Source organism: Lithobates pipiens, unplaced genomic scaffold (assembly GCF_037356315.1).
Source record: "Lithobates pipiens isolate NorthernLeopardFrog02 unplaced genomic scaffold, aLitPip1_a1.2 Scaffold_30, whole genome shotgun sequence".
Taxonomy (NCBI): domain Eukaryota; kingdom Metazoa; phylum Chordata; class Amphibia; order Anura; family Ranidae; genus Lithobates; species Lithobates pipiens.
The window spans coordinates 149,469,605-149,494,725 of record NW_027507791.1 but is presented as its reverse complement, the minus strand read 5'-3'; the positions used below and the strand labels follow the sequence as shown (position 1 = coordinate 149,494,725).

The 25,121-nt window shown below is 42.3% G+C and overlaps 1 protein-coding gene across 1 annotated transcript; it reads left to right on the top strand.

Moving 5' to 3' along the window:
- The first annotated feature begins 856 nt into the window (after positions 1-856).
- On the top strand, positions 857-15,328 carry LOC143943284 (olfactory receptor 6N2-like). Its single transcript, XM_077464932.1, has 3 exons — positions 857-1,095; positions 3,253-4,223; positions 10,722-15,328. The coding sequence occupies exons 2-3, from the start codon at positions 4,178-4,180 to the stop codon at positions 11,708-11,710; spliced, it is 1,035 nt and encodes a 344-aa protein (XP_077321058.1). The 5' UTR covers positions 857-1,095; positions 3,253-4,177; the 3' UTR covers positions 11,711-15,328.
- The last annotated feature ends 9,793 nt before the right edge of the window (positions 15,329-25,121 follow it).

Below are 25,121 nucleotides of genomic sequence, written 5' to 3'. Positions count from 1 at the left end.
CTCCCTTCCAGCCTGACCTATGCCACCTGGAGACAAAGTGAGGTGCGTGCATTCCTTGTAAGGCCAGTATGGGGTGGCAGCTGTCAGGAGTTGGGGATAGCTAGCATGAGTGCAGTGTACGCATCCCCTTATAAAAGCAGAATGATTATATGGGGATGATTTGTCGGGGGGTGGGAAATATAGATTGAAAAAGGGGGTCTACAGGGTAGTGTAGCCACATATGTAGAACAGTTTGGCTAGAGGAGGCATTAGTTATTGATGGAAATGTAGGACTGAGGTTTTACAAATCCATTTGTTATTATGCTCCCCATAATTGTAACAATAAAAAAATTATAGATATAGATTTGATCATTTCAAACAATGTGTCCCTTTAAAAATGATTCTTTGATGCAACGAAAAAATGCAAACGAAAATGCAAAAGAAAAATATCTCTGGCCAACTCAATCAGAATTTCCACCAGAACGGATTATTCCTTTTATATACAGAATGTATTTTGTAGGCTGAAGGCCTATTAAGTGCAATTTGTTTATGACAAATACAATCATTTTTGAAACAATTGTATTACTATATTGCTACATATATAACCAGAATTGCTAGCCTGGACATCTGTAAAGGGAACCATAATGTTGCTGTTCTGGGAATAAGCATAATTATTTAAAAATGTATTTATCATTCCACTGTTAACAAATCTTTTGGGGACTGCAGTTGGCATCTTGAGAATGTCCTAATACCCAGAATACCACTAATTAAGTGACTTTGTTTACTGCTTTGTTGTCAGTAATTGAACATGTCATGTGAATACGGGCTGTCCATGAATACATATATACCCTAGAATAGATGCAGCTTTGTTGTTCACTCTGTATTCTATATTAATATCTCTTCCTCACTGAAGGCTGTCCAAAGAATTTCATATATATATAGATATGTATATTTTTTATTTAAAAATATAAATATGTATGTGCATATCAATTTACTGAAAGGTTTTCCCAGTCTATTATTCAGATTTAAATACTTTGCAAATCAGTAATTAATGACATCCATCTTTCCCATATGATCGTTTATTGCATGCTGCATTAACCTGGCTCATCACTAATGGTAAGGTCAAACTCATCACTTTATAGTGAATTACTATATATGAAGCTTATTACAGGGGTTTGGATACAAATTTTAACTACTACAGATTCATAGAGAAGTATTAAAAAACATAGCTATAATCTGATGCATTTGTCAAGCCAGTTTTTCTTTTTCATTTAGGATAGATTGAGGAAGCATTAGAATCTGTCAGGTGCTGCCTCTAAACTACTATCCTGGTGCAGAAACACAGACGTAAAAATACTTTATTTTGGTAGAGTAGGGAAAACTGTTTCCCTTACTTGTGGTATGACAATAAGTGAAAGGAAATCTCTTTTTAATGGAACTCTAAATAGCAGTGAAAACCCAACAGGGGTTTTTAATCCTTCCCAGCTCAATCCAAAACTAAATAAAAAAACATTTGGCTGGACTTTAAAAGAGAAGTATAGCTAAAGCTTCATTGGCCATACTTCTCCTGTGGGTCACTTACTTCTGCTCTCCTGTGCCCCAGAATCAGTCAATGGTGGGCTACGGTCCACTGTTGGCTGACGTCACAGAGCATCTCCATTTTCTCAAAGGATTTCAAAAATAATGTTGGGATCCACCCAGAGCACTAATCACCAGCTGGTTCAGCTTCTTAGCTCGCCGCTGAGAGCCTGAGCCAATGAAATTCAGAAATGCCAAAGTGCTGGATGCGCCTAAATGCATAGGAACGTATTTTAAGCTGCTTTTCTCTGGATAGGAGAAAAGCATTTAAAAAAGCCTCAATGTTGTCAAGCTGGCATTTTGCAATCTCCAAATCACTCAATTTACTGGGAGTCTTTTCAAAAAATTGCCCACAAATGGTACTACGCAAATGGTACCTCACCCTATATATATATCTTTAGGGGATTGCTCCTCCCACTCACTATTTATACTACCCCCTTCTCAATAGAGTATGCTTAATAATACTTATATTCACTAAATAATCACTGTGCCCCCCTATTATCCAAAATATATACACAAGACATTAATTTATAATTGCAAAAAATATAGCGTCCTTATTGTGCGATATTTTAATTCGATTGCTCCAACTGTGCCGTCTTAATCACTGATCATCTTCTAATCAAAAGTCCACTTGTGTCAACTAAAATAACCAAAACTGTGCCACCGTCACCAAGCAGAATGGCCACTCACCAGATGTCCCCAATCAGTAAGCCTTCGGTTCATTCAACGGATAACCAATCCACAACGCATTCCTCCCGTTAGCAATTCCTCAACGTCCATATATTCATACAAAATTAAATGGAACCAATATAGTGTAAAACCGTTTTGACTTTAATGGAAAAATCAATAAAAAACGTATTGCACTTTCCAGCAATGAGAAAACCGTTCTAAAATCGGGCAAGCCACTGATGTTCCGCAGGTGGTGTTAGTCTCCCTCCACTGGGCCGACCTGTTCCTGGCTTGTATTCAAGGACCGTATGTCTCCCACAACTCCTATGCGTTTCGCATTTGAGCGTCATCAGGAAGCCACCCCAGCCTGGATTTTTTCTGATCAATCTCCCTTATGCTGGAGGAATGGAGAAAGTGCGGTTTGACTGGCACTATAAAACATGTGCGGTGGAGCTGCCTGCTACCGACCAATATTTGGAACTCTGTTTTTCTTTTGCTATTCACAAAATTGTATGTTCCCCAGATATCAAATCAGCTCTATTAGAAATAGGGATAAAAACCTGGCCCTATGAATTCCGCATAATACGCACCTAGGTTTAGCTGCCAGATTAGCTATTGACAGAAAAAGGAAACAATCACTTCCACCGATGTTGCCCACAGTTATTTCAATTCTTAATGAACATGCTGATTTAGAGCTCATGTTTGCTAAAACATGTTTGAGTCAAGAGAAGTTTTTGAATTCTTGGGCGCCCTGGCTACATAATTCTAATTGTAATATTTAAAAATGTTTTCCTTTTGCAATCTCCCTTTTATTTTTTCCTCCATGGGCTACTTTTGGGATTCAAAATTTCCTTTATACACATTACCCCCATCCCAAAATGAGCTGCTACGCAACCTTTTTGTACCAGATTTGATATATCCTGCATTTTCCTTTCTTTATTAGCATTTATGTTACTTCTGATTTAGATTAAGGACTGTGATTTACACCTTTACTTTTAACCTTTGCTACTGTTGTTTACTTGCCAGGCTTTGAGTTCACCCCACCCTTGATTTTGTCTTCTTGAAAAAAAAATCTATAAAAACGGATTGAAATTTAAAAAAGCCACAGTGTGGAAGAAGTCTAATAATCACAACAAACAGCCAGTTTGTTTCAAAGTTGAGTTGTCATGCAGACCAAAGCCGTGTAAGAGCTGCATAAACAATCCATTCAAACTGTATCCAGTAAGGTAAACTGTCACCCTACACAGCTGTTGGTGAAATGCGTTAAATCTGTTAATCTTAAAACATAACATTATGCTAAGTATCTATTGAAAAAATTGGATAATGCTAAAAACATTTTTTTTTTTGCTTCTACAAGCAGAAACCAAGGATTCTACCAATCATTTTTGGTAGTGGTTGGATTCTCTAGCCATTAGCAACTTTTAACTTTTTTAAAGGCCACTTGAATTTTTTTTTGGATAATAAACGCACCCATATTCATAAAAAAAAAAAAAAACATTTATTATTATTATTTATTTTTTATGTAGGAGTCTGGAAATTCTATGCACAGGCTCCTGCAAATTCTTTGGGAAAGCCGATGGTCCATATCAAGGTACAAGCCCTCAGATACAGGGCTGTAGAAAGTGTCAATGGACTATGATTGTGGTGATGTCACCACAATTGTATTCCATTGCCACATGTGAATCCTTATGGTGCGGTGGCAGATGAGATTCATCGTTTTTTTCATTCACAACTTCCTGTGAATGAATGATATGGCTGTGCTGGAGAGCCACGTACAGCTATGCAAATTTAGAATTAAAAAAATAAATAAACATCTTTCTCTTCCATGTGATTTGCTGAGTGGTCGGACTCTGGAGTTCCTTTGAAGGATAATCACTATGAGGGATATCTCTCCGGAATCCAATCAAGTTGGCTGGATAGCTAAAGTGGTTATACCTGTAGTGAGGGGTGAATGCTCACTGAAGTGCCTATAGACCTTTGGAGGGTCTTAGTATCTGGTAAGCGGATATATTTACCATACTTATCCTGTGGGGAGCACCGGGTGTCTGTACCAATTGAAATTGGATTCACACTTCTTTTAAGGTCACAATAGGGACTCTTAGTTGTAATTTTGGATATATATTTTTCTTGTTTACTACATTTTAATAGATGGACTTTAGAGCATGGTATATATATAATGATCATGGAGTAACAGCACAACACTTTGATTTTTAGATTATGTTATGATGTTTACATATGTGTGAGTGCTGCTGCTTTTCACTTCTTTTCTTACTCCTTTATTTACTTGGAATAATTTTACACATATCGCAAATTCTTTCTTTTACATTAAATTTCAAATTTAGCATGAACGGATGACTAGAAGAACCCCTGGGCTCCTGTAAGGGCGAGGCATCTGTTTGAGGGTCAAGGGCTGCAGACACTGACAATGCTTCATGTTACACCCTAAATATAGATGTAACATGAAACATGGTCAGAAAGATGAAATTAGTCTCTAAGTACAGTATGCTTGAAGTGAAGAAAAAATTGACTAAGCTGTGATCTGTTAACAAAAAAGGATCCTGAAGCTTATCCAGTCTGCACTGCCCAGTTTATAGATGTCAAGTCTGCACTTTTTGTTGGTAATGCTGGAGAACTGAATGAAAGTGCTTACAAACAAACAAGCAATGCTTGAGAAATCTACATGTTCGCATAAGGCCTCATTCAGATGGGCTCTGGCTCCCCATATTACATGCAGAACGTTTTTGTTCTGGTGTCTGCATCTGCCCTGAATGCACTACTGTCTGCGCTCATGGGAAGTACACTCATTCCTGCATGGCAGTCAAATTCTGGCATGCAGCTGTGTCCATGTAGCTACTGTGTCTGCTTGCTGTTCAGCATAGATACAGACACCAAAACATTGCCCTTCTGAATGCGGCCAAAGATTTAAGGCTAGATATCTATCTTAGGCACCACCATGTATGTCACTTTGTTGCCTAATATGGAAAAAGAAGGCTTCTGATCAAGAATTTGGGTGCAGATAGTGTTTGCACTTCAACCAGATTAATTCAATAAGGCAAGTCTAGCTGCCTAGGGGTAACGTTTTAGGTTTGAGTTTAGTTTAATCAAAGCTAGGGATAGGGGTTGAGTTTAAGGATTTTGATTGAAGGATAAGTTCACTTTTTTTTTCTAAAATCCAGCTCCTATACCATTAATGTACCACGGTTGCACAAAAATTCAAGCTTTCTTTGATTTTGAGAACAAGACCTTACCTTAACCCTGGCTATATATCTTAGAAAGCTTCAGAGACTACCTGGTATAGATTTGAGACAGAGAAAACAGTAAGATACAGGAAAGTTTACCAGCTAACCTCATTAACACACACCATTCACCCAGCATGCAGCCCATGGGATATCCCTGATGTAGGGCAAGGGCCTACCTGATTGGATACAGAGTGATTAGATAGATAGTGTGTCTTCCTATTGTATAGCTTTGATAAATCTAAAGGAAATTGTACAATTAGATTATAGGGCCACATTATACACCAAAAAATTACCCATTTGCTCTTTCAGTGTCATTATTAACAGCACACCAAACACAGAAGAAAACTAATTTTGCCACATGAAAAAACTGATGACAAATGCAGTAAAAAAATGTGCAACTCGCATCACGGCAAAATGTCCTTTGAGCTACTTTACCACATTGAAATTGACAGGCTGCCTTATGTGTGTCACTGGAAAAAAGAGCCAAAAAACATGCTCCCCCCACTACTCTAGGTGTGAATGGGGCCTGAAAATAAAATTGGTGCATTTACAGAAGAACAATTAGGCTCCATTCATGTTTGTGTTTTTCCAAATGCATGGCAAACTGCACAGAAAATGCACCATGTGTTTCAGAAACAATGCAAATGTAAAGCGTGCTTTGTTGTCATTATATGTTAAAGGCTCCCCAAGTGTGGCAAACACATCAAAAATTGCAGTACTGCACCATTCTCGGTTCTAAAAAAAGTTCTGCAGCTTCTCGATTGTTGCGTGTAGGGCAACACATTCAAGTGAATGAGCTGCCCTATGAGTACTGAGTGAAAAGGCTTCAAAACACCCATGCAGCAATGCGAGTTTTCACTACGTGGATGTCACGTACCTGGTGGTAGAGCCCGACCTGCAGGAAGAGACCTCTCTTGCAGCTCTGACTCAAGGGCCCTGGTAGAGTATACAGGTAACACAAGAGTCAGGAGTGGCACGAGTGCCTGGCAGGATCAACAGCTGGATCAGGGGATGGCTGGGAAGCTGAAGCAGAGCAGCAGGCGGGGTGGCTGGACCTGGAACACCAATGCAGGAACTCTGGCAGAAGCAGGACTTCAGGTAGGAGCTGGAACCACTACTGGAGGTAGAGCAGCAGATGGCACCGGAACAGGAGGCTGGAAGCAGAGCAGTCAGACAAGCCGGGTCGGAGGTCAGGCAGTCAGCGAAGGTTCCAAGGATCAAGCGGGTGGATAGTCGGACAAGCCGGGTCGGTAAACAGGCAGGCAGCAGAAGTACCGAAGGATCAAGCAGGGGAAGTCAGACAGGCCGGGATCAGGTGCAGGCGGATAGCTGGAGTAGTAGGTAAAAAAGCCGGGTCAACAGGTCACAGAAGGCAGGTTCTCAGAATAAGGGTACTCGCACACTCTAGATCAGACAGCAAGAACTGGATGTGACAAACTGAGTTAAATAGCCCGCCTGGCGCCAACAGGCGTGCACCCGCGCGCACACGCGCACGCACACAGGCGTGCACACGCGGATGTGCGGCGGAAGGTCCGGACTGATCTCTGCTGGCAGGATACTCCTGACAGTGGATATGTGAATGATGCCTGAAAACTGAGTGTCTCCCTCCACTCTCTCCAATGTACTTGTATAAAGATGACCATACACTTGTCACAACAAGTACTTACGGAGGCCGAGATGCCGAGAGTGGTTAACCCTTACAACTACGTGCACCCCGTCCCCCGGAGGTGGTACAGGGAGCGGGTGGCAAGTAGAACCACTGGCAACCAGCAGGTGAAAGTTCCTGAAGAGGGTTGAGGAGCTGAGCAGAGGGTTACTGAAGTTCAAGAACTGGCTGCATGCAAAGTAGTAAACAATCCAGAAAGTAGCAAGAGATCAGGCACAAGATGGGTAGCAAGTCTGTGAAGCAGGCCAGGGGTCAAATCCGTGTAATCAGGCAAGAAAGTCCGTAAGGCAGGTCAAAAGAGGCAATCAGGTATAATATCAGGAAACAGGCAAAAACGGGAAGACGACAAACAACCAGCAACCCGTTTGGACGCCAGAGCCGTCTGAAATAGCCACACCCATGCGCCATTGGGCACACCCATGCGCCAGTGTGCACATCCGTGTGCTAGCGCGCACACGTGTGCCATTGTGCACACGTGCGTGCCCCACCATCGGGCCATGTGCGTGTGCTGGAGCGCTAATCCGCCACTCATGCATGCAATAGCATGGGTGGAAAAAGTCCTTCTCTGACAACACTATGCAATCTGATGGTACAATCTATGTACAATTTCCTTTATATTTTTCCACAACTATCAAATAGGAGGACACACCTGAACAATCCATTCAATTTGTATCAAATAAGACAGACCCTTGTACCATGCAGCTGATGGTAGATCTAAAGGAGATTGTACAATCAGATTGTATGGGAAGTGGGTGGTAGCAGGGCTGGACTTACCATTCGGCTTGACTGGGCTCAAGCCCATGGTCCCCACTGAGATACATAGCCGAGTGTACTCGGCTTGGCTCCGCTCACAGTAATGCCCAGTCCTGCCCTATGATGGACATAACACAGGGACTGGGCATGACTGTGAGCCCAGCTGAGTACACTCGGCTGCTCTCGGCTCCGCTTGGGACTGCGAGAGGACCTGAGAGCCGTCAAGAGGACCCAAAAGCCGCAGAGATACACAGGACTCTGTATCTTGGTATCTTGGCGGCGCCATTTTTAAACTTTAAGAGTGCAATGACAAGGCTGCAAATAACAAGGCTGCAAATGACACTGGAGCAAGGCTGCAAATGACAAGTTTTTTTCCTTAAACTTCCCTCCTAAAAGTTTTTCTCCTTAAAATTCCCTCCTAAACATGTGCATGTTATACGCCAATAAATAAGGTAATGTATAGAAGGTAGGGCCCGAAAGTGACTCAAGCCCAAGGGCCCCCACCACTCTAAGTCCTGCCCTGGGGGGAAGCTAGTATTTTAATGAGGGAAGTGTGGCCCAGAGTGGTGAGCACACCCTGTCACACCCTCTTTTGTGATGCAACAAGGAAGTGAAGGTTTCTGGGAGATGGCCTACAGGAAGTTAATGCTGAGAGAATCTACAGCAAGTGATGGAATCTGAAAAATCATTTTAAGAATTCAAATAAACTAAAGATTTTAAACCTCACGTGGATAAGGTAAATGAGAGAAAATCAGATTGGGGTGGCTGGGCCAGAAATGGCATTGAAAAACGCTTCTATTTATTATGAGCGAAATTCTGCCTGAAAAGGTGAACTTATTCTTTAAAGTTATGGTTACATTTCACAGTTAAGGTTAAAGTGATTCTAAAGTCTCACAGTACAGTAGTGTCACTTCTAAATGATAGGGCACACTAGCAGGCATTGAAACACTTGAATTATTCATCATGTGACTGGCTAAGCCAGGGTAGGGTCACATGTCCTGTGATGTTGCCTCAGCTTTTTTAGGCTTTACCCCCAACCAATGCAAAGCAGAGTGGAGCTGTAAGTTATGGATCTGATCCACCAATCCACGCCTTTTGGCAGATCGTATCCTTGACTGACAGTTCTCATCTACTTTGAACAGCCTGGGGTGGAGGACCTCAGTAAGCTGGGGCCCCCAAAGTAGTAACCCAGAGATTTCCTTCACAGTAAGCTATATGTAAACACAACTTACTTACATTGAAGGAAGAGAGCAAGCCAGCCTGCAGATTTATGTATTTATTATTATATATATTTTTTAGTTTGGTTTAGTGATACTTTAAATTAGAACTAAACCCTCACAGAAGCATAACAGTTGTCACCTTATCACGTGAACAGTCTGAGCAAGGTCCTTCATGATGGTATTATCTGACTATGGACATCTACAGTAGATAATTGAAATTACATTAATATATTAAATCCCTTGTGAGTTTTTAATGTCTGGGTTTAGATCTGATTTAAAGCATTTGTTAACCCCAAAAAAATAAAAAAAATAAAGATAATGTTGCCTTAAAGCATGTTATACAGCACAGTGCTTGTGCTGTGTCATTTGGACCCCTTTATCACCTGAAATACCTGGATGATCCTGCCTAGCTATACCCTTCTCTCTGCAAAAAGACCACGATAATCATGGCTGCTGAGCCCCTGACATTGTGGCCCATTTACATGATTCTGTAAGCTACAGCCTGTGTCCTTCTCCCCCCACCCCTCTCTGTCTGTCTCTGCTCTATCGGTGCCTGACCCCCCCCCCCCCGCCCCTACTGATCTCATTTCACACATTACATCCTCTCTGCAGCATTATACTAATTGTCCTTGTGCCTGTGTAGTGTAAAAGAAACTGCAGGATTGTATCTGTATGAGCTCAGCTCCCGCCGCTCAGCTGATTATCAGCAGCTCAGAGTTCTGTATCTCCGGTCTCCTCCTCTCTACCCCCTCCTCCCCAGCTGACGTCAGCTGTGAGTCGGAGAGACAAGGCAGGAGAGACATCAGCTGAGTGCCAGAGCGGAGCTCATACAGGTACAAGCCTGCAGTTTTTTATTTTTTCAGAACACAGGCACAGGAATAATTAGTATAATGCTGCAGAGAGGATGGCAGCATGTAACAAAAGTGGGTTAACCATCACTTTTTATAATTTTAGGAATTTGGTTTATTGCTTGGTGTTTGGTGGTGGTTAAGGTGGTTAACTATGAAATGTTAGGATATGTTAAAAATCCGAGAGATAGATGCATATACACAAAAACGTGTCAAAGTTACTGCTTGCACTCCTAGGTTTAAAGTCTACTAATTAGATCAAATGTGCATAGCAGAGACCCGAACAGTGCTGAGTAACAAGCAACACATGACCAAAGTTCAAGGTTGATTGTTAAAGCCACAATAGAAACGCCTATCTATTGTGCTGCACCAAGAGTGATGGAGCAACATTTTTTGGATTACCACCTGGGCCACCATTAAGCTCTATGAGGTGAGCGTCCAATTAAAAAGGAGGTGTGATTCAGGTCTAATTAAGCTTGATATTCTTATTCAGATTGCAGAGGAATGGAAATCTCATGACCCTGTGGCTACCACAAGTCTGTCAAATGGTACCAAAGCAAGTATGGGTGGACCCAATTAAGCATTTGCTTTTGTAATCAAAAGTAAAGGTCTCAGTTGTATATATTTTCAATATGTGTTATGATCAAAATTACTTCTGCTCCTACTCATATTTGTGAGAATGCCTCTAATTAACCATATTAAACTGCAAGCTATCCAATTTAAACTTTTAGCAGTTCAATGTATGCTTTGATTCCTTTTTTTTTTGCAGGATATGGTTTTGAGAGCACTATACAACAGAAAGGAGTTGTATATCACTTAATAAAAAGAAGTATGGAACTTTCAAATCGGTCTCTTATTACGCAGTTTGTCATAGTAGGCTTTCCTGATCTTGGTCAATATGGGGCACTCTTGTTTCTTCTTCTGAGCATCAGCTATGTTTTTACTTTAAGTGGTAATATTACAATAATTACCCTAATCTGTACTCACCCCCAACTTCATGTTCCTCTCTACCTATTTGTTGGTATACTCTCCTTTTTGGAAATCTGGTACACCACTGTCACTATACCAAAAATGTTGACAAACTTATTAAATGTTAATATAATCTCCTATGTTGGATGTTTATTGCAGATCTATTTTTTTCATAGCCTTGGTATTTCAGAAACCTATCTTCTAACAGCAATGGCCTTTGACCGATACATGGCCATATGCAACCCTTTAAGGTACCCAACCATAATGACTACTGTATGTTGTTTTCAACTGGCAACTTGTTGTTGGGTTATTGGATTTCTTGGTCCTTTAACGCAAATTATCTTGTTGTCACGTCTTTTCTTTTGTGGATCAAATGGCATTGACCATATCTTCTGTGACTTTACGCCACTCATGAATTTGGCCTGTTCAGACATTTCACTAAATGTTACAGTTGACTTTGCCATCAATTCCTTTCTTCTTTTCCTCGCTTTCGCTTGTATTATTCTATCCTATTTTAAAATTATTTCCACTGTTTTAAAAATAAAGACAGCCGAAGGTAGGAAAAAAGCATTTTCTACATGCGGAGCTCATCTGACAGTAGTCTTTCTTTTCTTTGGCAGTGTGGGTTTTATGTATGTTAGACCGATCAAAACGAACTCTGCAAACTATGACCGCATAATGGCTGTGATTTACTCAGTTTTAACACCAATGTGCAATCCAGTCATTTACAGCCTAAGGAATCAAGAAATTAGAAGAACACTGAGGAAGAGTTTAAAATCATTATTTTAAAGGCTTGTACATATAACCTTGATATCTATTTTTTTACTGTTTGACTGGATCACCTACTGGTTGACTTGATCTCTGGATCACCAACAAGTGAGTTCCCTTGCTGAAGTTCCTGGATCTTCCTTATCTATCTAAAATTGACTTTCACTCCAACTACAAAATGAAGAGCCCTATTGATAAATTAGTTTATAATGGAAGATAAATACATAATTCAGAACAAGCATTTAAAGCGTATGTCAAGTCAACAAATCCTTTGTTAGTTTTGTATAGAGTAGAGAAGGATAATAAATCTGGTCATGGTTTGAAAATTGGGTTAGGCAAGATAAAACCTGCAACAGGAACACAGATAGAAATAATCCGAACAGTATCCTTAATTTTTTATTTCTGCCTGTGTTGCTGTTGAAGAGTTCTCCTCTCCTGCTGTTTGGTAAAATGTTGTCAGTAGATTGGGAGGTAATAAAAAAATCTTTCAAATTAAACTCTGGGTAGCAGTAAAAACCTAGATATGGGTTTAAACCTTACTCACTTTATCCAAAACACATTTGGATTCATTTACTAAAAAAAGGGGGGGAAGGGGGCGGGGGAATTAGAACTTTAAACGGAGCATGCGGGTGCAAGTAAATAGATGAATGGATTAGTTGACTTAATATTTAATTATTCATAAGCAGGGTATATTATGGTAATAATATATTGAAATCCAATTCAATTCATACATGGTAATGATACAAAATCATAAGTTCATAATGTAAAACAATTATAATATATAGTAAACCAATATAATCTGGGGCCTTTTTAATCCCCAATGTTTAGAGTAAATCAGGTTATACAGTAACGTGGTACATAGTCCAATGAATTCATATATACACACACAAATTAAACACAGTAATGCCCAATGTGTCTGAAGCCTCACTATTCCCTATCATTGGTAGTAAGTCGATAAAAAACAACCATCCTATGAGGAATTGATATAAATACACATGGAACCTAATATCAGGGTAGTATGCATAAAATGTTAGAATGGATATATTAAGTAAAATACGGCATCTATAGAGCGCCACGTTTCATGGCTTCGACAAATCTTCAGGAGCCAGGCACGTGATGTAAATCTAAAATAGATAAAAATTATAATATTGTAACTTAAAACATTTTTTAGGCATAATTGATAGATGGCAGCGATGGATATAAAAATCTTCCTAGAGCGTATTACTTACAGGGTAACGGTGTGATGATGGCACAGTACAGACGGCTGTGAGTCACCCAGGAATGTCATTTCTGAGAGTTGAGGTGGCTCACCAACCGATGCCAACCAACACAGGACAACATCCAGGGTGGGTATGTGTCAGTACAGATAATACTGATGGAATTGGGATGGTGAGTAGACCAATAAATGGGGTCCTCTGTGAGAGATAATATGATATAGGTATGAGTAATAATGTGCAGAGTGGCTCAAACACATAATTGGGCTATCATAAGTATGCAGCTGTGGCTAATTAAAGCCCAGCTGCTAAAAGAAAAAAACAGAAAGTGAGTGATCACCCAAAACATAAAAAAAAAATAGAAAAAATTATAATTGTAAATTAAACAGACCTAGTAAATGACTGATAAAGTCTTGGGGTGCCTCATTGGGAATGGGGGTTCATTTACTAAAGGAGTTGAGAATCTTGACACATTAAAATTCTCTGATCAACCATAACTTAAAGAGGAAGTAAAAGCAAAAAAATAAAAAAATAAAAAACACACCCTGTAAGGCAAAAGCATAATGAGCTAGTATGCATAGCATACTAGCTCATTATGAATAACTTACCTGAGAACGAAGCCCCTGAAGCGGTCCTCTGTCTTCCTCTTTGCCGCTGCCATGGATCCCGGAGCGACTTCCGGGTCTCGCTGCTCCGGCGCTGTGATTCACCGGAGCAGCGATGACGTCACTCCCGCGCATGCACATGGGAGCCGATACTCGCGGCATATCGCTGCGATCTGCGGCCTGCCCAGTGTGTCTGCGCGCCGCTGTCTACGGCGCATGCGCCATAGACATCGGTGGCTGTCTTTGGGTAAATATCTCCTAAACTGTATAGGTTTAGGAGATATTTCTTGGACCTACAGGTAAGCCTTAATCTAGGCTTACCTGTAGGTCAAAGTGGTTTGTAAAGGTTTACAACCACTTTAATGCCCACTGACAGGTTAAGTGAATTGTTGTTTGGGTGGCATAGTGGGTAGCACTCTTGCCTAGCAGTAAAAAGAGCTGCTGGTTCAAACCATGACACTACCTGCCTGGAGTTTGCATGTTCTCTCTGCGCCTGAGTGGGATTCCTCCGGGTACTCTGGTTTCCTCCCACACTCCAAAGACATGCTGGTAGGTTAATTGGCTTCTGTCCAAAATTGGCCCTGGTATATGAATGTGAGTTGGTGACCTTGGATTGTAGGCTCCTTGAGGATATGGACCAATGTGATGTTTGTGTGGAGCACTGTGTAAATTGATGGTGCTATATGGGTACCTTAAATAAAAATAATAATAATAGGTAAGCATCTTAATGAGACACAATATACAGGGATAGGGAAATTGTGGACTCACACTGGATAGACTGGTGTCTTTATTCAACCTTACCAACTATGTAACCATAGACTATATTATTACATTGTCATCTGAAAGTTGGTGGTGTTCCTGGTTTAGCAGCAGTCTGGTCAGGGTGCCCATGGTGACCCATATCCACAATCAAAAGTGTCTACAATGGACATGTGAGCATCAAAACTGGACCATGGAGGGTATCTTGGTCTGATGGATAATGTTTCCTTTGACATCATATGGATGGCCTGGTGCGTGTGCGTCTCTTACCTGGGAAAGAGATGGTATCAGGATGCACTATGGGAAGAAAGTAAGCCCGCGAAAACAGTGTGATGCTCCAAAGATGACCAAAGTTTTGCTGGAAAACCTTGGATCCTACCAGTCATATGGATGTTACTTAAGATGTACCACCTACCTAAACAGTGTTGCTGACCAAGTACAACCCTTCATGGCAATGGTATTCTCTGATGGCAGTGGCCTCTTTCAGCAGGATAATGCACCCTGCCACACTGCAAAATTATTCAAGAATGGTTTCAGGTGCACAAAAATGAGTTTGTGGTGTTGACTTGGCCTCCAAAATTTCCAGATCTCATTCCAACTGAGCATCTGTGGGATGTTCTGGAAAAAACAAGCCTGATCCATGGAGGCCCCACATTGTAACTTAAAGGATCTTATAGTTTCTTACGTAGTGCACAATATTTTTGGGTAATCTGCTGTCTTTGAAACAATAAAGTTACATTTTTCTTTCATGATAAAAATGACATTGTCCCTATCCCTCTTACATGGTGAGTGGCCTTATTAAGCTACCTGCATGCTTTCCAGTCACTCTATTATATGTGTGCTCATTATCTCTGACATAATACAGTATAAAACCTGCCTCATTTTGGTAATGTTGGGTTGTGGTTTTGAAGTGTTTGTGTACACTCTGTTTTGTCATTTTATTAAACTTTTTAATGAATACAGTGTGGTACTGAAAAAATATGTTCATGAAAGTATACTATGAAACTAGTTTGCCACTGGCCAACTGATAAAAAATAAAGTTAAAACGTTCAATTTTGCAAGAGTATACTTTCTTATAGCTTTGAGATCTGTTGTGGTTGATATTTTTAGTGGAAAATTTGGGTCTATTACTGATGATTAAAAAAAATTGTCATAACCAAAACTACCTAAATAGCCGTAATTAATCTGATTGGGCTGCTGCTACTGTATTTAGGCCAAGCAATAATGTGAAAGTAAAAAATGTATTACACATGCACAATATTGGATTTCAGTTTTGCTGATACTATCTGTGAGGATCTTACAAAACTGTGACACAAAATGACGGCGGCAAAGTGGTTTCATAATCCTGACCGGACGTCATATGACATCCTCAGGATTATGAGCCGCTGCGCGCCCCCGGAGGCGCGCATCGCGGCGATCGTTGTTGCAGGGGTCTCAGTCTGACACCCGGCAACTACGATCTCGGTAAAGAGTCTCCGACGGAGACTCTTTACCACGTGATCAGCCGTGTCCAATCACGGCTGATCACAGTGTAAATAGGAAGAGCCGGTGATCGGCTTTTCCTCACTCGCGTCTGTCAGACGCGAGTAGAGGAGAGCCGATCGGCTGCTCCTCTGACAGGGGGGGTCTGTGCTGATCTATTATCAGCACAGCCCCCCCGAGGATGCCCACACTGGACCACCAGGGACGCCACCAGACCACCAGGGATGCCCAGGATAAGGTATGCCACCCTAGACCACCAGGGATTCCAGTCAGTTCCACAATGGATGCCAATCAGTGCCCATAATGGATGCCAATCAGTGCCCACAATGGGCATCACTGATTGGCATGCATTATTGCTTGGCACTGATTGGCATCCATTAGTACAGTATAATAATACAATGCCGCCTATCAGTTCCCATCCGTGCCACCTATCAGTGCCCATCCATGCCACCTATCAGTGCCCATCCATGCCCACCTGTGCCGCCTACCCATGCCCACCTGTGCCGCCTACCCATGCCCACCTGTGCCGACAACCCATGCCCACCTGTGCTGCCTATACATGCCCATCCATGCCCATCCATGCCAGCTATCAGTGCCAATTTGTGCCACCTATCAGTGCCCATCCGTGTCGCCCATCAGTGCCGCCTATCAGTGCCCATCAGTGCTGCCTATCAGTGCCACATATCAGTGTCCATCAATGCCACCTCATCAGTGCCACTTCATTGGTGCCACCTCATCGGTGCCCATCAGTGCCGCCTTATCATTGCCCATCAGTGTATCCCCATCAGTGCCCATCAGTGAAGGAGAAAATGTACTTATTTACAAAGTTTTGAAACTGAAACAAAAAAAACATTTTTTTTTCAAAATTTTCGTTATTTTTTTATTTGTTTAGCAAAAAATAAAAACCGCAGAGGTGATCAAATACCACCAAAAGAAAGCTCTATTTGTGGGAAAAAAATGATAAAAATTTCATTTGGGTACAGTGTACCACGACCGCGCAATTGTCATTCAAAATGCGACAGCGCTGAAAGCTCAAAATTGGTCTGGGCAGGAAGGTGTTTAAGTGCCCGGTATTGAAGTGGTTACGACTAGGTTCACACTTATGCATTATTTTAGTGCAGTTTGTAGAAAAGCACTATAGTTCATTTAACATGGTTTCCTATGGTACATGTTCACATCTATGCGTTTTGCAGCCGGTGCATTTTTGGAAAGGGCCGCAGACTTTTTCCCCCCAGTTTTGCATGTAATAGACTTTAATGGCATCGCACCAGAAATGCAAGTATTTTATTTGTGATGTGTTTTGCAGTTTTTATTTTTCCCTTTTAAACACTGTATATAGCTGGTTGGTAAGGCATAGACTCTCCATACCAGACCCTTATCCGAGCATGCACCCCGGCAGCTCAGGAAAGGGAGGGGACGAGTGAGTGCTAGCCTCCTGAACCATACCAAGCCGCATTCCCTCAAAATGGGGGGGGGGGTGCTTTGGGGCACCTTGTCCTCAAAGTACCTTGTCCCCGCGTTGATGGGGACAAGGCCTTTTCCCGACAATCCAGGTCAGTGGTTGTGGGGGTCTGCAGGCAGGGATTTTATTGAAATCTGGAAGCCCCCTTTAACAAGGGAACCCCCAGATCCCACCCCCCCCCTTATGTACATTGTACCCCTACCCATTCATCAAAAAATAAAAAATAAAGAAGAAAGGTAGTCTTACCAAACACAAGAGACAGTTTTTGACTAGTCCTTTTATTAAAAATTGTGTCTTCTTCCTTTAACTGCTCTCTCCAGTATTTCTCCTCCCTCTGGTGGTTCCGATAAGCCCCCTGCCTACCGAACCCCACAACCACCAGCCAGGGTTGTCGGGAAGAGTCCCTTGTCCACATCAACATGAGGTCAAGGTGCTTTGAGGTGGGGGGCAGAGCACCCCCGCTCCAAAGCACCACCCCTCATGTTGAGCCCATGCAGCCTGGTATGGTTCAGGAGGGCTGCATGCTCGGCTAAAAGGGTCTGGTATGGACTTTAGGGGGATCCCATGCCATTTTTTTAATAAAAAAAATTTTTTTGATACATTTTTTTTTATTTTGGCGTGGGTGTGTCCCCTCCAAATCCATACATTGAGCTGTCGGTGGGGAACGCATCAATTGTTAAGGATGTGGCGGCCGGTTATATACAGTGTGTTTAAAGGGAAAAAAAACTCTAAATGCTTGAGAACTGCATGCAAAAATGCATTAAAAAAACAATGGTTTACAAAAGGGGAAACGCACTGCAAAACACGCCGGAAATTGTACCAAACACATATGCATAGATGTGAACCTAGGGTAAAGGCACCTCTCAAGCATGTTATTCAATAGTTTTGTGTTTTTCCATTGTCCTCCTTCTAAATGGTTTAAGGCTGGAATCACACCTATGCATTTTTAGTGCTTTTTGCATTTTGCAGATTTGCACTACAGTCCATTTAACATGGTTTCCTATGGAACACGTCCTGTAGTGCAAATCTGCAAAATGCAAGAAGCACAAATAATGCATAGGTGTGAATCCAGCCTTAGAGTATTTTTTTTTTTTTTTTGCATTGGTATATGTAAGTCATGGTAATGCCCATTTGTGCCATGCCACTTGTTTGACAATCATTTGCCTAACAGCCTTGAAAATAGCCAGAATAAATTTCCACATTTCACCCCATAGACTTCAGTGTGTCTCACATTTAGGTTCACAATTTTTGGACTTTATGGAGAGTTTGATGAACATCTCATAAATTAAACATAGACAACATTTACTTATCTCTAGTGTTCACTGGGCTACAGAAAATATTACATGGCAATGGCACCGTCCTAATCGGTGTGACGTTGCATTTGCGGCGCCGTACACGATTTCAAAAAGTAGTTTCTGTACTACTTTTGCTATTTCAGGGTGCGATTTCCATTGACATCTGTGAAGAAACCCGCACAGATGTCTGTGAGATTGCCGCAGGAAAAGGGGAGTGAAATTGTGTGGGTTCAGCTGAACTCGTATAGCTTCAGTCCCGCAGCTCAGTGTGAACCTGGGCTAAGAGCATTATAACTGATGGCTGTGAGAACATTTTAATGTGTACAACGTTTTAACATGTTTTATACATTTCGCAGTGACCCCAGCTTTGTTGTAGATCTGTCTATTCTATTCCCAAAGACCAGCAGGCATGCAGGTACATGTTGTTTCATGGCTTTAACTTGCTCGGGTCTGCTGTTACATATTATCCCATATGACTTGTGTTCAAGACTGGTTATCCACCTGCAAATGATTAAATTAGCTACACGCCCAGCCCAGCAAGACCATCTGCCCTTCTATTTAAGCTGGGCTCATTCTCTCAGGCGTTTGCTTGTGTAACAGCTTGAGTTCTTAGCACCAGGTCCTCCATTGATTTAGTTTTTTTCAAGTAGATGCATAGTGTCCCCCAGTGTCTTTGAGCAGAGAATATCCCTAGAGGAGAAGATTACTAGTGTTCCCCCAAAAGTCTCCTTGTGTCCCTGGCTTCCTGAGAAGCTTCCAAGTGACACCGATACGCCTAGTATTCTATATTCCCAAAATACTTCTAATAGCCCTGAAATGCTTAATGTTCCTGTAGTTCTAGTGCCTGTTTGCAAGAGCATCCCAGACCTTCTAGTGTGATCTCTGTACTCCCCATATTCCCAGTGTGTTACAGTCTGTCCATAAGGACTCTCATTGTGTTCTTGCTTGCAACCTGTATCCTTGCAGATGTGTCCTTTGAGCATTGCAATGTCCTTTTTCCTTTGTGTACCTTCCCACCTTTCAGCCTTCCTGCCCCTCTGTGATCTCCTGTGAGTTTCAGCCTGCCTTACATAGTATCTCACATACAGTATCTCACAAAAGTGAGTACACCCCTCACATTTTTGTAAATTTTTTGTTATATCTTTTCATGTGACAACATTAAAGAAATTACACTTTGCTACAATGTAAAGTAGTGAGTGTATAGCCTGTATAACAGTGTCAATTTGTTGTCCCCTCTAAATAACTCAACACATAGCCATTGATGTCTAAACCTCTGGCAAAAAAAGTAAATACACCCCTAAGTGAAAATGTCCAAATTGGGCCCAATTAGCAATTTTTTCTCCCCAGTGTCATGTGACTCATTAGTGTTACAAGGTCTCAGGTGTGAACGGGGAGCAGGTGTGTTAAATTTGGTGTTATCGCTCTCACTCTCTCATACTAGTCACTGGAAGTTCAACATGGCATCTCATGTCAAAGAACTCTCTGGGGATCTGTAAAAAAAGAATTGTTGCTCTACATAAAGATGGCCTAGGCTATATGAAGATTGCCAAGACCCTGAAACTGAGCTGCAGCATGGTGGCCAAGACCATGCAGCAGTTTAAAAGGACAGGTTCCACTCAGAACAGGCCTCGCCATAATCGAACAAAGAAGTTGAGTGCACGTGCTCAGCGTCATATCCAGAGTTTGTCTTTGGGAAATAGACATATAAGTGCTGCCAGCATTGATGCAGAGGTTGAAGGGGTGGGGGGGTCAGCCTGTCAGTGCTCAGACCATATGCCGCACACTGCATCAAACTGACTGTCATCCCAGAAGGAAGCCTCCTCTAAAGATGATGCACAAATAAACCTGCAAGCAGTTTGCTGAAGACAAGCAGACTAAGGACATGGATTACTAGAAACATGTCTTGTAGTCTAATGAGACCAAGATAAACGTATTTGGTTCAGATGGTGTCAAGCGGGTGAGGAGTACAAAGACAAATGTGTCTTGCCTACAGTCAAGCATGGTGGTTGGAGTGTCATGGGACTGCATGAGTGTTGCCATCACTGGGGAGCTACAGTTCATTGAGGTAACAATGAATGCCAACGTGTACTGTGACATACTGAAGAAGAGCATGATCCCCTACCTTTGGAAACTCGGTCGCAGGGCAGTATTCCAACATAACGACCCCAAACACACCTCCAAGACCACCACTGACTTGCTAAAGAAGCTGACTTAGGGTAAAGGTCACGGAGTGGCCAAGCATGTCTCCAGACCTTAACCCTATTGTGCATCTGTCTGACATCCTCAAAGAGAAGAGAAGAGCAAGGTCCACATCCACCAGCTCTGTGATGTCCTCATGGAGGAGTGGAAGAGGACTCCAGTGGCAACCTGTGAAGCTCTGATGAACTCCATGCCCAAGAGGGTTAAGGCAGTGCTGGAAAATAATGGTGACCACACAAAATATTGACACTTTGGGCCCAATTTGGACATTTCCACTTAGGGGTGTACTAACTTTTGTTGCCAGCGGGTTTAAACATTAATGGCTGTGTGTTGAGATATTTTGAGGGGACAGCAAATTTACACTGTTATACAAGCTGTACACTCACTACATTACATTCACTAATTACATTGTAGCAAAGTGTAATTTCTTCAGTGTTGTCACATCAAAAGATATAATAAAGAAAATATTCCAAAATTGTGAGGGATGTACTCACTTTTGTGATACTATAGTTAGACAATCCTATATACACAATCCCATACCCACAGTTGGTCCAGAGGAAAAAAAAACAGCAAAGCATGATCCAATTTGGTCAAGCAAGGGAAAAAAAATCCTTCCTGGTCCCCCAAGAGGCAATTGGATGTTCCGTGGATCAATTTTACCTATAAATGTTAGTATCCAGTTATATATGTACATTTAGGAAAGAATCCATGCCTTTTTTAACCACTTGCTCTCTGGAAGATTTACCCCTCTTCATGGCCAGGCCATTTTTTGCAATACAGCACTGAGATACTTTGAGAATTGCACAGTTGTGTGACGCCGTACACTAATAAAATATATGTCCCTTTTTCTCACTAAAGCCCCATACACACGATCTGACTTTGTACAAACTTTCCTGTGGACTTTTGTACAAAGGGCGTTGGCCGCAAGTTTGTATTGCATACACACGATCTGATTTTTTAGGCAAAAAACATGAGCGTAGTGACGTTTCAACATACTGACGACACTTCAAAATAGGACGTTCAATTACTCCATCACCACCTTTGGTTTACTTCTGTATTGTTGTCTGATCTTTTGCATTGGTTCTGAGCATGCGTGATTGTAAAGTCCGATGGTTTTCTGTACACGCGATCGGACTTTGCTCCATTGGACTTATGTTGTCAAAAAGTTTGTCCGTTCGCACAGCAAACAAAAGTCAGATGAAAACCGAAAAGGTTTGTCCGATGGAGCGTACACAAGGACGGCTGTTGCTCCAAAACAGCTAATTTGCATGTTTGTTGTCAAAAAGTCAGATCATGTGTATGGGCCTTTATAGAGCTTTCTTTTGGAGGTATTTGATCACCTCTGCAGTTTTTATATTTTTTTTATAAACAAAAAAAGACCAACAATTTTTTTCTGCACATCCAAGGAAAAAGCTTCTGTTTTGTTACTGTGGGGGAGGTGCTTATACTAGAGGAAGGGACAGAATGGTGCCCCTGCTTTGCAGAAACACATGATCCATGCCTTCTGTACTGACAGAATCTGAATTGTTTACATAGGCAGATCGATATTCTTCCTCTGTACAGAAGACATATATTCACGCAGGGCCGCTGATCAGCCAGAACAACTTGCCCTGTTGTACCGGGCCCGGCCAGCAGGGGGGAGGGGGCAGGCAATATAAACAGGGAATGAAAGAATGCATAGTAACTAATTTAAAAAAATAAAATAAAAATTGTAGGCCTCCTCTTCTTCAGCCCGCTCACCTTTAACTGTAAACAATGCTGGAGTGGAGGAGCCAGGAGGGAGACACAAGGACGTATGACTACAGCAATACAAGTTCTGCAGGTAACAGGATCGTCGGGAGCACAGTTACATGTAGCTGGCCGGCTGCAGTGTCTTCCAGATATCTATGTGATCAGCCAGTGTACAGGTTATCAATCAGCCTCCCCTCCCTCTTGTCTTGATGGTTACTTTTTTTTTTTATCTGCCTAACCTGACACACATTGTCTGATCACACTGATACGATTTCTAGAAAGACTCTGCAGCAGCTTTTAACCATTTCAGCTTATAATCAGCTATTTAAAGCGGGAGTCCGCCGGGACTCCACGTTTTTTTTTTTTTAAAAGCCAGCAGCTACAAATACTGCAGCTGCTGACTTTTAAAATAGTGACACTTACCTGTCCAGCGCGCCCGCGATGTCGGCACCCGAAGCCGATCTCTAGATCGTCTCTCGGGTGCTGCCGCTGCCATCTTGGGTATGGGAATCAGGAAATGGAGCCTTTCGGCTTCATTTCCCGGTTCCCTACTGCGCATGCGCGAGTCGCACGGCGCAATCAGGACGGTCCCCGCTGCCTCTGGGATCTGTGTGTTTCCCAGCAGGCAGCGGGGCACTTGCGCAAAGGGGCGGGCACTTGTGGAAAGGGGCGTAATCTACGCCCCTTTCCGCAGACAGCTATCCCGGAAGTGGGTGCAGTTACCTGGATTATCCAGGTAACTGCACCCCCCTCCCCCCTGAAAGGTGCCAATTGTGGCGCCGGAGGGGGGGAGGATTACGATGAGCGGAAGGTCCATTTTAGGGTGAACCTCCGCTTTAACCAGAGCTCTGTGTGTGCTGCACAGATTGTTTGATTTTTTTTTTTTTATTTTTTTTTTTAGAAGGATTTACTTCTGAATCAGGCTAGAAGCTTCACAGTCCCATTAACTGGTTACTGTCCTCAGTAATCCTGACCAGTTCACTGTTTGTAAGAAAATTTGTATTTTGGAAATTGGATGTGATGCTGTCTTCTGTCACTTGGTTGTACTTTCAAAGGAAAATCACTGACTTGATCTTGCAGAGGTGGTTTAAATAGAGTGGATCAGCCCTGTGATACTATATACTTGTACACTGGGTTCAGCCATAAACGGAGTCTCTGACTATCTCCTGAATCAATCATGTCTGCGTGTCTGCGATCCCTAACCATCTCCTGTACTATGTATGCAGTCTCTGATCATCTCCTGTAGTATGTTTGCAGTCTCTGACCATTTCCTTTACTATGTATGCAGTCTGCAGTCTCTGACCGAATCAATCATGTCTGCGATCCCTAACCGTCTCCTGTACTATGTATGCAGTCTCTGATCATCTCCGTTACTATATATCCAGTCTCTGACCAACTCTTTACTATGTATGCAGTCTCTAACCATCTCCTGTACTATGTCTGCAGGCTCTGACCATCTCCTGTACTATGTATCCAGTCTCTCACCGAATCAATCATGTCTGCGATCCCTAACCGTCTCCGGTACTATGTATGCAGTCTCTGATCATCTCCGTTACTATGTATCCAGTCTCTGACCATCTCTTTACTATGTATGCAGTCTCTGACCATCTCCTGTACTATGTATCCAGTCTCTGACCATCTCCTGTACTATGTCTGCAGTCTCCGACCATCTCCTGAATCAATCATGTCTGCGATCCCTAAACATCTCCTGTACTATGTATGCAGTCTCTGATCATCTCCTGTACCATGTCTGCAGTCTCTGACCATCTCCTGAATCAAACTTGTCTGCGATCCCTAACCATCTCCTGTACTATGTCTGCAGTCTCTGACCATCTCCTGTACTATGTCTGCAGTCTCTGACCATCTCCTGTACTATGTCTGCAGTCTCTGACCCCCTCCTGTACTATGTCTGCAGTCTTTGACCATCTCCTGAATCAAACTTGTCTGCGATCCCTAACCATCTCCTGTACTATGTCTGCAGTCTCTGACCATCTCCTGTACTATGTCTGCAGTCTCTGACCATCTCCTGTACTATGTCTGCAGTCTCTGACCCTCTCCTGTACTATGTCTGCAGTCTCTGATCATCTCCTGTAGTATGTCTGCAGTCTCTGATAATCTCCTGTAATATGTCTGCAGTCTCTGACCATCTCCTGTACTATGTCTGCAGTCTCTGATCATCTCCTGTAGTATATCTGCAGTCTCTGACCATCTCCTGAATCAATCATGTCTGCGATCTCTAAACATCTCCTGTACTATGTATCCTTTCTCTGACCATCTCCTCTACTATGTCTACAGTCTCTGACCATCTCCTGTACTATGTCTGCAGTCTCTGACCATCTCCTGAATCAATCATGTCTGCGATCCTTAACCGTCTCCTGTACTATGTCTGCAGTCTCTGACCCTCTCCTGTACTATGTCTGCAGTCTCTGACCATCTCCTGTACTATGTCTGCAGTCTCTGACCATCTCCTGTACTATGTCTGCAGTCTCTGATCATCTCCTGTTTAAAGCGGAGGTCCACCCTAAAATGGACCTTCCGCTCATCGGATTCCTCCCCCCCTCCGGCGCCACAATTGGCACCTTTCAGGGGGGAGGGGGTGCAGTTACCTGGATAATCCAGGTAACTGCACCAACTTCCGGGCTAGCTCTCTGCGGAAAGGGGCGTACGTTACGCCCCTTTCCGCAA

Coding starts and splice junctions, on each gene's coding strand:
- LOC143943284 (XM_077464932.1), top strand. CDS start 4,178: ATGCTCACTGAAGTGCCTATAGACCTTTGGAGGGTCTTAGTATCTG. Junction 4,224..10,721: donor TTGGAGGGTCTTAGTATCTG/GTAAGCGGATAT, acceptor TTTTTTTTGCAG/GATATGGTTTTGAGAGCACT.